Source organism: Cupressus sempervirens, chromosome 9, assembly GCF_028749045.1.
Source record: "Cupressus sempervirens isolate cs-2001-9-10 chromosome 9, ASM2874904v1, whole genome shotgun sequence".
Lineage (NCBI taxonomy): Eukaryota > Viridiplantae > Streptophyta > Pinopsida > Cupressales > Cupressaceae > Cupressus > Cupressus sempervirens.
In genome coordinates, this window is record NC_143126.1 from 714,525,542 (window position 1) to 714,540,931 (window position 15,390).

General features: G+C 34.5%; 1 protein-coding gene across 4 annotated transcripts in view; it reads right to left on the reverse strand.

The window, feature by feature from the left end:
* The window catches only part of LOC149540716 (S-adenosyl-L-methionine-dependent methyltransferases superfamily protein), a 171,554-nt gene extending 164,518 nt beyond the window's left edge, over positions 1-7,036 (reverse strand). For 3 of the 4 annotated variants that reach the window (XR_016356431.1, XM_089801811.1, XM_089801810.1), the window contains exon 1: positions 6,378-7,036. Coding sequence is in view for 2 of the 4 variants with exons in the window: in XM_089801811.1 (XP_089657937.1) it covers positions 6,378-6,576 (199 nt within the window). In the remaining 2 variants the exon portion in view is untranslated. The remainder of the gene's footprint in view (positions 1-6,377) is intronic. The other variant, XM_089801812.1, reaches the window with a different exon arrangement.
* Positions 7,037-15,390: the final 8,354 nt, after the last annotated feature.

Below are 15,390 nucleotides of genomic sequence, written 5' to 3' on the forward strand. Positions count from 1 at the left end.
CATACCTTATTGGATTTCACACCCTTCTCTAACTCAATGCCAAGGTACTTGCATGGGAACAAACCTTTTTTGTATCCCATAATATGGCAGATCTGTTTTTCCACCTTTGGATCTGTGTTAATAAAATATATCTCAGATTTCGAATCATTCACTTTCTGTCCGGATGCATTCATGTATCGCTCTATGATGGATTTTAAAACAAATGCCTCTTTCATTGTGCTTTCACCTGGCAGAACCGTGTCATCTGCATATTGTTGATGAGTAATGTTAGGAATATTCCTTGTGACGGTAACACCTTTAATCTCCTGTATGTTATAAGCCTTAGTGAGAGATCTCCCAAAGGCTTCAGCCATAATTATTTACAGAAATGGAGATAGAGGATCTCCTTGTCTTATGCCCCTAGAAGTTTCAAAAAATCCTTTGGGGGGACCCATTAATAAGGATAGACATTTTTGTAGAGGAGATGCATTTGTAAATAAGTTTAATCCATTGATGGGAAAAACTGAAAGCTTCTAGAGTTTTGCAGAGAAACCACCAATCCACCATATCATAGGCTTTTTGGATGTCAAGCTTCATGAACATACATGCCTCTTTAATCTTTTGGGCAGAGTGAATAGTTTCTTGAATGGTAAGAATGCCATCAAGAATAGATCTGCCCGGTACGAAACTTGTTTTGTTCTTCGAAAATAATCTTTGGAAGGATGATTTTTAATCTATTTGTCAATATCTTTGAAAATATATTATAAATGGTATTACACAACGCAATGGGCCTAAAGTCTCCTAGACTTTCAGGCTCTGTCTTTTTGGGATTCAGAGTAAGAAAGGAATAATTGATTTCGGATAACAAAGATCCACCATTCCCTGATGCTTCAATGGCTTTCCAAAGATCTATACCAATAATGTCCCAATATTTCTAATAGAAAAATGCCTGAAATCCATCTAGACCAAATTTGTAGAGCATATAATAATTTGACATATTCACCATACATTAATCAATATTTTAAGTTAAATAGTATTCATTATTTTAATTTTCATGAACATTTCATCCTATATTTATTAATTTAAATTTTGAATAAATACAATTTATAAAATTTATAATTAGAAATTTATTGTATATTAACTATTTAGTAATATAGTTATACATTAAATTCATTAATTTAATAAAATTCTTATTGAATTCATTAATTTAATAAATATTATTAATAAAAATTATTAAAATTATAATCTTTATTAAATATTTAATAATTATTAATATACACTTACAAGGTATAAATCTAATAATAGTATAAAATTATAAATTGTATTTATTTAATAACAGTATAAAATTATAAATTGTATTGAATGTATTTATTAAATTAATAAATATTAAACATAGTATAAAATTTTATTAAATTAAATATTGTATAAATTTTAGTATTTATTAATTATTAAACACCTTAACGCAGTATAATTTTTTATTAAATATTAAATGGAGTATGTATAAAATTTAATAGGTGTGTTATGCTCCAGACGTCCTGTTTCTCATTCAAATTGCGTTCGTGCTCTGAGAATGGGCAATGGCCACTTTTCTTGTTTTGAGAAATGCTCCGTCTCTTAGAAGGAGCATCATGTGTCTCCCAGGAAACTGACTAGACAAAGCTTATCAATCTGAACCAACTACAATGAGTTTTATAGCAACCGACATGCATAGCAAGTTTCAAATAGTGCAGGTAGATGTGTGGGCAGCACATAGGTGGGTGTGGTTCACAAACTCTGGAACTCTGATTGGGAACAGAGAACAAGTGCTCTTTGAATCGAACATTTACATGTTTAAAAAAATACCAAGAGATGATTTTTGTTGGTGGTCGTTGATCTCAACTTCAAGCTAATGTTTAACAAACCTATCATGCAGCCACTGAATTTCAGAGCTGGGAAAAGACTTCCAAGACGGATGAAACTGGACTGGAGAAATCAAGGATTCTTAAATCGAAAGGTGATCGCAGCTATGTGAGTGATAACAAAATCAAGGAGAATCAAACGTAAAACTTAAAAATGACAAAAGCGTCAGTATTTTTACGTGATTTTAGAGACACGCTCTATTTTTATCTATGTCAACAAATGCCAATAATTTTAAATGATTTTTCAGACTTGTTAAGTTTGAGCATTGACCGAGATATACCCAAAAAACTCGCGAAAACTGGCTTTTTTTGGTATTAATATCGCTGCGATACAAATATAATTTTGGCAGCGTGTTTTTTAGCAATTAAATCGGCCAGCTGAACTTGCAGCGATATATCGCATTATAAGTGATATATCGCAAATATTTGAAACTTTGGTACATGCAGTCAAGATTAAAAACCCTATTCGTGAAGAACACTCCCATAAAGCAAGCTCATTTATCATGTGCTTTTGCATCCGAAACCCCCATTTTCATGCTTTCATGCACTCTATTCATACCTTGCATACCGCTGCCATATGACTTAAAAACTCGTGATGGTGGTTGCTTGCATGTGCACACACATTGACAAACACAAAATATCATTATAACTAGATATCTTTTTATTCATTTCCATGCATTTTCCACACATATAAGTTTGTTGTCCACACATGTTATTGCCCTCTTAAAACCCCTTTTTTGGGTTTTCCTACCATATACACACACTTTTTGAGCTCAAATATTTACATCCATTCCAAGTCCCAAAAATTTCTATCTGTACTCGATATGCAATACTCCCAAAAAATTCCATTTTTAAGTTTTTCCTGCATTTAAAAGTTGGTTTTATGCATGCAAAAAGAGGACACAAAACAAGCATGATCACGTAATAGAACCTACAAGGAGGTGAAATAAAGATTTCAAGCATATAGTGCTTTGAAGACATATTATCAAGAACACTCGACAAAACAATCGAGGATGCATATTCATATTCCGATTTGAGATGCTTCCACCAAACCTAAGCACAACAATCATAAAACATCAGGCAACATGAAGACAAATAGAGCATGATGTAAAAGAAGTTGTGTCTTGTCAAGCACTTGAATATTTTCATCATGAATTTGTAATTTGTAATCGCCGCATTACATGTAATGAAAAAACCAAATAAAATTGCATGTTTTAGTATCATGTGCCAAGTTGCAACTACATTAGGAATGCAACTTTGGATAAGTTAAAGTTAGTTAGTTTATTAGAGAATAAGTCAAGGCAGTTAAAGGATTTCCTCTTCTTTCTCCACCTTTATCTTCACACTTTTCCTATATAAAGGAGGGAGCCTATTAAATAATCATCTTTTGGCAAGGCAAGAAAATCTTGCTAGTTTGAATTATGTACTCTAAGATTTTGTACTTGGATGTAAATCAGATTGCTTTCAATAAAAGAAGCAAGTTGATTTGAGACTTTGCGCCAATTCAAATTGTTATGTGATGTCTGTTTCTTGAGTTAACTGTGAGTTTTAATGCTTTGACTCAAGATGGATTTGGATTCAATTATGTAGATTTTGAGTTACCTGTTACATTCAGAGTCAATTTGAACTTTTGAAGACTTTGTGTTGCAGAAGGACACATTGACAGTAATGGCTGCAATTACTTAGAGTTGATGACTTTGGGCTTCAATTGAAAGTGTTTTTATTAAATTTGAAAGTACCCAATAAGAGACTTTGTGGCTTCGGCAAGAGCCTACAACACATTGATAAAGTGTTGACCTCTCATCAAAGACGTCTTGGGTTGAAATCTACTAGAGCTTAACATATAATAATAATCAATTTTAACAATAATGATAAATAATCTAGGCTTCGGCCAATTGCCTATCAAAAAAAAAAGACTTTGTGGCTTACTAGCTATTTTGCTTGTATCCTCGCAAGACAAGTGCAGGAGACTTTAGGTTCTTGTATTTTTTTTTTACAAAAATATAAAAAAGTAAACTACTGCCGCTGATAATATTCTTATGCCAATTCCAGGGTCACCAGTATTATTGTAGCAATGGGACTCTTTTGTTAAGTTTAAAGTAGTTGCTTACAAATCATTCTTGGAAAAAGAGAAATTGATGAAGAGGACCGCCCTTTTTGTAATTTTCAATTAAGTTTCTATTGCAGCCACCTGTGGTAAGAAGGGAGTCTCCCCTATTGTTGAGAGGAAAGATAAATCTCATGAAATGTTGCCTAAACTCACAATTTTGTAAGTTGTAGTCAATGAGGTACAAAACTTTTAACCAACAAATTGCACAACAACTGAGTCTAATTTTGTTTTCTTCTGATTGTTGTCTTATTCTCAGCAATTTTCAAATCCACATCTGCTAATAAGAGATGATATGTTTGATTATCCATCCCCAAATCTCAAACAAGTTGTAGAGAAATAAATCTCTTGCCTCCATGATTTTTTTTAGAAGCCCTCAACCTACATTGTTTAATTTGTCTTAATATGCTGACTGAACATAGTGTTGGCAAGTTGGCAAACATGAATGTATAGATGTTCTCATTTATGGTAACACTACATGTAAGTTAGGTCGCATAGACTTATATACAGTTTTGGTTTGTGTTGGATGAGAGAATTGCCTATGTATGATACAGGAATACTATCAGCAGAGGTACAGTTTTAGTCAGTAATCTTCACTGGATTAATATTAATGGCTACAATTTTTTACTACAGTAGAATGAGGTTTTGTAGATGATATAATTATGTTTGTTGGTGTTAAGATAATAGTTGGCATATGTTTTGGATTGAAAACATGAAGACAGGTCATTATCGCAGAGTTCAAAGTATAAGGCAGAGATCAGGCATTTTGGCCTAAGGAATTGAGTTGCCTTGTGAATTCAATTACTTGGCAATGTAGGGATGACAGACTAGATGTTAACCCTTAGTTAGCAAGTTTTGATAATATGTTTTGATTAGATGTTTTATCTCCAAGGCTGACTAGAGAGGATAATTACAAGGGTGTATATGAAGAATGTTTTGGTTATGTGAAGAATGGCATTCTATGCTTATGATATGCAAGCTTTATGTCTGATGGTACATTGATGTTGTGATGGTTAGATGCGATCAGATGTTGCATGGGCATGATCAGATGCGAGATATACAAAGGACTAATCAGATATTGAAGATATCATCAGTACAGTCAGTTTCGATATAGTATCCATAACTCTTGTATGGATTGTACATCATTGTAAGAGCAATGAGCTCCATTGTAATACAACTCTTAACAGGGTTCAGACCTCTGAAAAGGTCTAGTCTCTAACAAGGACTTGTGTACTAAATGTATGTAATAGACTCCTAACAGAGTCAATGCCCCTAACACAGTGTTTTCAGATTAGCGCATTATTTGTGGCTACAATCTCCACTAGGGCTTTCCCTTGGCTCAAGGTTCCCCTAGTTGATAAATCATGGTGTTATGAGTTCATGGTGTTGTGTACTTTACAATTCAATTTATTTACTTAGGCATGCATATGGTTAAGTGACAAAATTCATAATTGCCCTAGCTGTGATGAGAAACCAAAAGACATTCTGTTCCAACAGATTGTGAAAGGATTTGAAAGTGGTCCACAGAATGTCTTTTGAGTTCTCACAGTGCACTTGCGGCCTGTCACCCGTGACAGTTTTATGTAAATGGCAATGGCAAGCCCCAACATACTGTACTGCCAATAAGTATTGATCATGGTATTTAAGAGCACTTCTCTACCAATGCAGGTCTCTCCCATGAACTGGTCCACCTTCTTAAACTGTTGTTCAGAGGCCGTTGTCTCTCAATCATGATTTGGTATATTTGGTAGTCTGTGCCTGCCAGCTCTCTGCTGGGTAGTCCAGTAAGATATGTTATAGGCAAGCTCAGTGTTTTCCTATTGTTTGAAAACATAAGCTCCTTCCTAGGGTTTAATATTGGTTTCTTTGGTACTTATCTGCAGGTTCTCTGCCTTACAGACAGCAAAATATGTCATGGAAAGGATCAGGGTATTTCTACTGTTAAGAGACGGACTCCTTCCTAGGATTTAAAAGTTTGGTATGTTTGGCGGTTGCTGTTGTAGATTCTCTACTTTGCAGTCCAGTGAAATATGTAAAAGCCAAGGTCAGAGTCTTTATATTGTTTTAGGAATATGAGCTCCTTCCTGGGGCTTGAACCTGGGCTGTAGGGATTTGCTCCAGCCCTTAAATTGTGTTCCAACGGGTGTGACCTGCCAAGAGAGCTTATGGATACTGGATCATTCTGATTGTTATTGGGATCACTCACCCAGTTGGCATTTGCGGTTACAGAATATGATAATATTGTACTACTGATGGTTTGGATTCCGTTGAGTTTGCTCCATTTGAATGCTATGAACAGCTTTGAAGGGAGTCTAATAATGGCCTGATTAATTCAAGCATAATAAATCTCTAGAAAAAATTTATAGTTGAGTAATAATGATTCAGAATCTTACTGGAATTAGGATAGCTCATGATGCTGCTGCTGCGTGTGAGCTGATCTATAGAACTTTTAATCTCCAGCACTACTGCTTCTACTTTCTTTTCCTGCTGCTTCTCTCTTATTTCGGTAAATAATTGCAACGTGTGTTTGATAATTTTAAATGTCTTCGAGCTTGAAAGCCATTTTTCACTGAGCGAGACCAATTTAGTCATAGACTAACATTCTAGTCCTCTAATATCTATAGATTCAAATAGATTGCTAGGTTTATGACAACAGCATCAACTTTGAAGGAATTGATTCCATGACGACAAATGTCATTGCTCGTAGCTCGACTGAGCAGGTCGTCATTATCATCCTAGAGTTCTATTGCACATTTATCCATGAACCCTCGCCCGCGTCTGCTTCTGCCCAAAGTAGTCCACCGACTCTGTTTGTCCCATTGAGTCGACGGCGAGGAGTTGCTTGGGGCTTGTTTTTTTTTGGCTTTTTGGGGTCTTTTTTGAAGTCCCACGGTTCGAATGTCTATAATTTTTATTTTTATTTCACCGTTTTTATTTAACCAGTAAAATAATTCGGCTGCTTTGAGGCCTCGCTATACAATTTAAACCTCAACGGCTCAAAGAAGGTGCAACCCGTAAGTAAACTAGGTTAGACTCTTCCATCAAGGATGGTGATGTCTTCGTTGCCATCCTTTGGTCTTTTAGACTTTAGTGGTCTTCTTCACATTATTAGTTTCAGTTGGAGGCAAGAATCGTTCATTTCTAATTTTTTATTTGACTAATTTGATTAACCAATATTAAGTATTGAATTTTAATAAACAAGAACTTTATAGTTTTTTGTATATATTAATTTTTAAAAATTAATAAATATGATTTTACTAATAAACACAAATTTTATAGTTCTTTGTAAATATTAATTTTTAAAAGTTAAGAAATATGATTTTTCTTATTTCTTATTGGTTGAGGCAATGAGGAAAATGCAAAAAAAACACAGAAAAATCAAGAAATTGTCCAACACCATAACAATATAAAATTGTAATAATTTTATTAATAACATTCTAAAAATTTCTTTCTAGACTTTGTCCAATTTTTTTTGAAAATCCAGTTCATTTTGGAAGGTGACGCAGATACTCCTTCTAATAAGCTCCTCCAATTTGAGACTTCTCTGATTGTACCTAATGTTGCCATTATTTTTCTTGAGATCGCCAATTATTTTAAGAGTGTTTTGTTCTATGGAAATAGTCTTTAGAGTCAACAAATTGAGAAGAGTGTGGTTGTGGAAGCAGAGTGGACAACTAAAGTAGCAAATTACTAATGAAGTGTGCTCCCCTTAATACCATAAACACATAACAAAAATAAAGAAACAACAACAATTGGCGAGAACAAAATATGGGCTTCTTATTATCGTTGCAAATGCAAAACTACAAAATTTTGAAATACAAATATGCAAATTCACATGGGCACCTTCCTTACAATAATTTGCAACACAGAACTACGAATTATCACCCAAAGTTGTCCTAGACTATGTATGGGCATTCCTTAAATAGACATTTTTACACCACCCTGGAAGTTTCTAGACATCAAACCCAAACCCTTGAAACTGACTAACTCTAAAATTACATATAGAGTCAGTTCAGTACACCTTTGAAACTTATTTTAGAAATTTTGGTCGGCCCAACTTTGGAAAGCCATAACTTTCGAATTGTTGCTCTAATTGGCTATTATAACCATTTTTCAAAATTTGCAGCTTCTAATCTACACGGTCTAACTTGTGCAAGCTCCAATTGACCCCATTTCAGAGCTCATTTTGGGCCTCTAAGGTCTACAACAGTGAGCCTAAAGTTCTTATACAAAAATTGAACTCCAAAAATTCACAATAAATCCACAAATACTCATGATATGGCACTGAGCCTCAACTGGTAGATTGATATATCCAAGATGGACATCCACCTCTGAAAATTGGACATTTCAAGCTTGTATGTCTAACTTACTAAGTAACAAGCCTCTACAAACAACAACTCTTCACTAAGACAACCCTTATTCAAGAGACAAAAAAGAAATAATTTTGGGTGATGCAAGATTGCTCTTACACCTAGGATGCTCCTACATTAGACACCTAAGGTAATTTGAGAAGTGACCTTGTCATGTCTTAGATGTTTAGAGGAAAATCAAGGTGGTTAACCTCCTCCCTTGCTAGCCATGATGAATCTTCTATAGGTCTGCCCTTCCATTTGACTAGATACTCTTCATAAGTTATGTTCCTTATACTTTCGCCAACACGCATGTTTAGTATCTCCTCAATCTCCTTTGTACCCAAACTAGTTGTGCTTCTACAACTTCATCTCCATCACCTCCTTCATAATACTCTATCAAATCTTAAATATTAAATACTGGTAAAATATTTAGTTCAGCAGGCAACTCCACTTCATAAGCATTTTCAGAATCATGCATTTTTACTATCTTACATGGTCCAAACTTCTTCATTTTCAGCTTATTATATGTACACTGAATAACACTCTTTTTCTCAAATGAACCATTACTTCATCTCCAATTTAAAATTCTTTAAACCTCCTTTTCACATCGGCCTTAGCTTTGTACTGTGTATTCATCTTAATAATGTGCTTCCTCACCTTCTCATGCATATTTTTTAAATGTTCACCAAATTTTTCTTCTTCAACACTACTTATTTCTCCTTTATCTAATATTAGAAGCATTTCTGGGACTACTCTCATATACAATCTAGAATGGTGATTTACCAATACTGCTATTGACAAAATTATTATACATAAATTATGTCTATGGTAAAATCGTATCCCAACCCTTTGGCTTATCTCCAACCAAGCATCTCAACAAATTCCCCAAACTCTGATTCACAACTCCGGTTTGTCCATCAATCTGTGGATAATGTGATGAACTCAACTTCAAATATGTCTTCAATTTCTTCCACAATATACACCACAAATAGTGAACAAACTTTGTGTCTCGATCTGAAACTATACTCTTTGGTAGACCATGTAGCCTCACTACTTCTCCAAAAAATAACTATGTCACATGAATAACATCACTAGTCTTCTTTTAAGGAATGAAATGTGCCATCTTTGAAAATATGTCAACCACCACAAATATGGAATCATTCCCTCGTTGTGTCCTTGGTAAACCAAGAACAAAATCTATGCTAACATCCTCCCACAGATTCTCTAGTACAAGTAAGTGCTTATACAACTCAGTATTCTGCTTCACTCCTTTTGTCATCTGACATACTCTACAACTTTGCACAAACTTCTTCACATCCTACTGTAACTATGGCTAATAATAGTTCTCAGCAACCAAAGCAATGGTCTTACCTCTCACAAAATGTCCAACCAATCCTCTACTATGCTTATCATTGATGAGATTCTTCATCATATAACTTATGGGAATGCACAATTGACTTCCTTTAAATAGCATACCATGTTGGATTATGAAATCCAACCACTTTGTCCTATCAAGTGTAACAAATTTTGTACAAGCTTTCCAAGCTTCATCAAAATTAGTATCCTTTGGATACAAATTCTTGATTTCCTTGAACCCAACCACCTCAATCTACATTTATCTCAGCAAATCGTGTCTTCTACTAAAAGCATCTACAACTCCATTAGGCTTCCCACTCCTATGTTTCAAAATAAATGTATAACTTTGCAAAAACTCAACCCACTTCAAATGCCTTTGATTCAATTTTCCTTGACTATTTAAATATTCCAAAGCTTGATGATCAATATATAAAACAAACTCCTTAGGAAGAAGATAGTGTCTCCACTTCTTTAATGCCTAAACAATGGCATAAAATTCATGATTGTAAACAAAATGTTTTCTTTTGACAGCATTCAACTTCTCACTGAAATAAGCAACAGGTCTAGCTTCTTGGCTCAAAATAGCTCTTATTGCAATACCACTAACATCACAGTCTACTTGAAACACCTTGTTAAAATATAGAAGTGCTAAAACATGCTGCTCTGTAACTTTCTATTTCAATAGATTAAAACTCTTATCTACTCCTCCAGTCATTGTTTCAGTCAAAGGCCCACAAATACTACTAAAACCTCTTATAAACTTTATGTAGAAACTATCCAATTCATGGAAAGATCTTACCTCAATCGCACTCCTTGGAGTAGGCCATTCAAAGATAAACTTCACTTTCTCAAGGTCCATTTTCAGATTGTGTGTCACTACTACAAATCCCAAGTATGCCAACTCCTTCACAAAAATACACTTCTTTAGATTTATCATCAACTTTTCTTCCCTCAACTTATCAAACACCTTACAAGTATGCCTCAAATGCTCCTCCAATATCTTATTAAAGATCAAATTGTCATCTAGGCAAGCAATGACAAACTTACCCAGAAACTCCTTCAATACCTCATTCATGAGCCTTATGAAAGTGCGCAGTGCATTGGTTAGCCCAAAGGCATGACTAACCACTCATATAATCCTTCCCTTGTCTTGAAGGCAATCTTCTGCTCATCTCCTTCTTCGATGCGAATTCAATGGTACCCACTCTTCAAATCTATATTTGTGTAATATATAGCTCTGCTCAAGTAGTCCATGATTTCCTCCATCCACAACAATGGAAATATGTACTTGATTGTGATCTTGTTGATAACCAGTGAATCTGTGTGCATCCTTCATTCTCCATTCTTCTTTGGTGCAAATAATGTTAGTACAACACATGGACTTAGACTCTCTCGAATCAACCCCTTCTGCAACAACTCATGAACTTATCTGTTAAACTCTTCACTTTCTATTGGTGTTATTCCTGTGTGTTGCCTTATTTGGAAAACAAGCTCTTGGAATCAAATCCATCTAGTGACTAATATTCCTCATTGGGGTAATCCATCAAGTACATTATCAGACACAATATCAAGAAACTCTACCAACAAATTTGCAACTTTTGTAGGCACCTCCTCAACTTCTTCTTTACCATCTTTTAGGATTATAGAAAAATGCATATACTCATGCTTCATACCTTGGAGAAACTCATTTTCATCAATAAAACATATTCTAGCAACACTACATACATTTTCTTATTTCTTCTTCAATGGCTTCAACTTATGTTGCACTCTATCATTTGTCGAAGTGTAGGTATTTTGTCGCCCATCATGTACAACATGTTTGTCAAACTACCACAGCCTACCCAAAAATATATGACATATGTCCATACATATGATATCACAAAGCACCTCATCCTAGTAGCTTCCAATCTTGCCCTTAACTAGGCACTGCTCATTGACCATGACCTTGTGGTCATTCTATACCTATAGATTACTGTTAGAGTAAAAGGTTAATTTAATTTAATTTATCAAATTACCTTTACTCCGTTCTTAATATTTCCCTTTATGCACTTGCATTTGCATTTAGTAATTAATTAGTAATTATTAAATGTCATTTACCTCTTAGGGTTTCCCTTTTAGATTTTCAATCTCATTCATAAGGATTGATCAGTTGTAAATTAATTCATTCTATTTTGCACAAGTAAATACAATCCTCTTGTTTATTGAGCAAATCCTTCTCTCTCTGCCTTTCTCACTTCCTTGTAACAGGTTATGTGCATGTAGCATATCCGAGGATTTGTGAATTTGTTCATTATAAAATTCTACATGTTATTAGAACCTTGCTTGTGGCTGCCTATTCTTGTTTGAAGCAAAACAAGAACAAGTATTTGAAAGAACAATTTTTTTAATTTTTAGGTATCTTCTATAAAAATAAGGGAGTTTTTTAATTTTTGGAGCACTTTGAGGCCAAACAAAACTCATGGTTGGATTTAGACGGTGTCAAAACCCCCATTTTCATATAAAATCTCTCAATTTTGGACAATGTTGATTGGGGAGACAAAAAAAATTGCATACTAAGGTCGTACAACCTTTGACACATAATTTGAGGTGCAATTTTTTTAAAAAATTGCAAAAAAAAAAAAATTAATTGCAAAATAATAATTAAAAATGTGTTTTTTTATTGCAATCATTTGGTTAAGTACTTGTAGTTTGGTTAGCCATCGCGGTCACTGCCTATAGTCTGGCTTAATCACAGTGGCCCCAGCCCCATGCCACTGTCGCACTGCCATCACCATTGCCACTAGCACCCACTACCCATGAGCCGCCACCACCGACCGCACCACCTGAGGTCTTTTTTTTTCTTTTCTTTTTTTTTTGTAAATTAAATAAGTTTTTTCAAGCCTTATAGAAGCCCTGACAATCTTTTTGCTCTAACTTGAGCATACGGGGGTATTTTTTTAATCCAAAAGAAGCATAGGAAAGTTGATTTAGAGACGAAGATGATGGTGTAGGTAATTTTTGAAATTTCTTCTAGTTTGGTACCTGGTTTTTTTTATCGAAGTCAGATTATGCTTTCTATCTTTCGAGGGGCGTAACTTGCTCATTTTAGCTCCATTTTCCAATTCAAAAGAAGTATCGGAAAGATATTCTTGAGCCCTATCTAGATTCTCTGTTATTTTCATCAGTATTTCTCATAAGTACATGTGATTGGTGCATGAACACCTTAACGTCTTCAATATATTTTGGCTTGTAGGTTGGCTTAGCCAACCACTAGTTAATAAGGACTAAGCTATGAAGTCCCAAGTTAATTTGTCAGTGTGTTGATAGTTTAAGGGTGAGTGGAGTCAAGGGATTTGAGTGGTCTTCTAGGATCTAGGTGTTAAATCCTAGAAAATCAACCAAAGGGTCAATCTTTGACCAAGACTCCAAAGTGGAATGATTTTTGAGTTTTATATATTTTTAGTTGTTTTGAGGTCTTATGTAATGGTTGGAGTCAAGTTGAACCAATGAGGTGAATGGTTTTGCAAAATTGTAAAAGATGTAAAAAAGTTACTCATGACAACTTTTTCTAAAAAATGGGAAAGGGCTTTAATGGTGCCCAAACCTTGACCTAAGAGTCTAGACATGTAAAGGTAAGATATATAAGACCACTCTAAACCTAATCTGATAGTTAGTGTATGGGTGGTACAGATTGTGGAGTTGAAAATAGCAACAAAATTTTGAAATTGCGTGACAAAGCATTAATCCAGTGATGAATGGATTGAAAGAACTAAGTTAATGCATTGAGATTTTGGTAATTGTTGTGTTCTTACTTTCTATAGCATTGGTTTTTTTCATTTTCTAGGTTAGCTATCATTTTGTTAAATTCTTGTATCTTGCTAATTCACTACTTGGTTTAGAGCCAGTTGTGTAAAAATGACTCCTACTTAAGTTCCTATGGTTGAACTTCCATGGCCTCTTGGAATCAAGTAGGAGACTTTGTAAATAGTGTAAATACAAGTTTTGAAGTCACGGGTTATAGAGAAGCTATTTTTAATAACAAGCCCTAAGTGAGTGTAGAGGCATTTTGGCTAGGTGTTTGTTTAGAACAACAACAAGATGGTTTGTTGAATGGATTGGATGTGCCAATCTAGGAGTGTGAAAGTGAAGGGGCATGTGTCTTGGGGTCTAGAACCAAGTTCCCATGATGTCTGCATATCGCAAGGTATCATTTTCACTAGAAAAAGAGGAAGACAATCCAAAGTCTATGGCATAGTATTCATCTCTGGCCAGGATTCCAAATACACTCTACATGAGACCTCTATTAAAAGTGAGAAGGATAGATTCATCTAGCATCTTGATTTGCTTAATCTTCACATCATATCTTTCAATGTACTTTTCGACTAGGTTTGGTGCTTGAACCGCCATTAGGAATCTTGTAGCCTCTCCTAGCCCACTTTCCTTAAGCTTACGGGTGTTAGGATGAATAGGCTAAGAATTCAATATCCTATGTAGATTGTGTAGATCATAAAATATTAAAGATGTATTTGTATAATCTTTCAATTTTCTTTCCAAACTAGGCAGGCAATCTTGTATGCTAATTCTTACAACCATCAATCTATATATAAACTCACAAAGGAAGAAACAATACACACTTAGGATGAAATAATATCATTTTAGAATGGAGAAGTGAAAATACCTACTTTCTGATATTTATTCCATTCAAATCTGATCTTTGGGCTTTGAATTTCATGTGTCACATGAGTGAGGAGTGGTCCATTAACTCTAAAATTTCACTTAATGGCATAACGATCATATTTACCATTAACATGGAAGGTTAACAACCCCAATTGATGTCATTCATATCAAATTACTTTTACTGGGAGGTCATACAATACATTTTATAAGATTTAGCTTTTGAGCACTAGAGTAGCGAGAAAGACACTTTTTCAATTCTCCTTTATATTTAACCTTCTAAGGAGAAGTTTGTAATGGGAGAATTTGACTTATGAGAAAACCAATTCTTTTAATTAAGTCAGAAGGGAAATCTTATCTCTACTTTTTTATACATACTCCCTTTTAGTTAAGTCGTGAGAGTATCACAATCATTACTTTTTCAACAAACTTAAAAGATTTGAGAACTTGCCTTTGTCAGTATCGTGGCATTCGAGCTTCTACTCTAGCTCTCAAGAAATTCATTTCTCTCTTTCCCAATCATTCCTTGTACTTGGTCATTTTACGTTATCAACTTGGCTTCCCCTCAGGTAACATCTTACAAGCATCTCTACAAGAATATTCACTTTTATAATATAGATGCTACTGAAAAAAATGCTTAAACTTCACTTATCAAAGATGAAGCATTCATAGTGCTCTTTCAACTAGAGGAGTAGGTGAAATAATGAAACTCTAACAAAGCACACACTTCGACAAAATCCTTCTGATCTTAAAGGCTTTTTGGCTTGAAACTCTTCTGAGCATTTTCAGGAAGTGAACACCTAGTATCTATACTTTATGCACTTGATCAAATCCTCTTTTTCATAAAATGGAAGTCACACTTACTCTAGGAGCCGACGCGCACTGGAAATAACTACTTTTTGACAACCTCAATCACCTTTCTTTCCCTCATCTTCAAGAAGCCTTTAGAATCTATCTTCTTCAAGCAATATTAGATGGAATCCCGATCAACATATTCAATCTCCTTTTCACCAAAAATGTAGATAAACTTCCTCTATAAAAAATG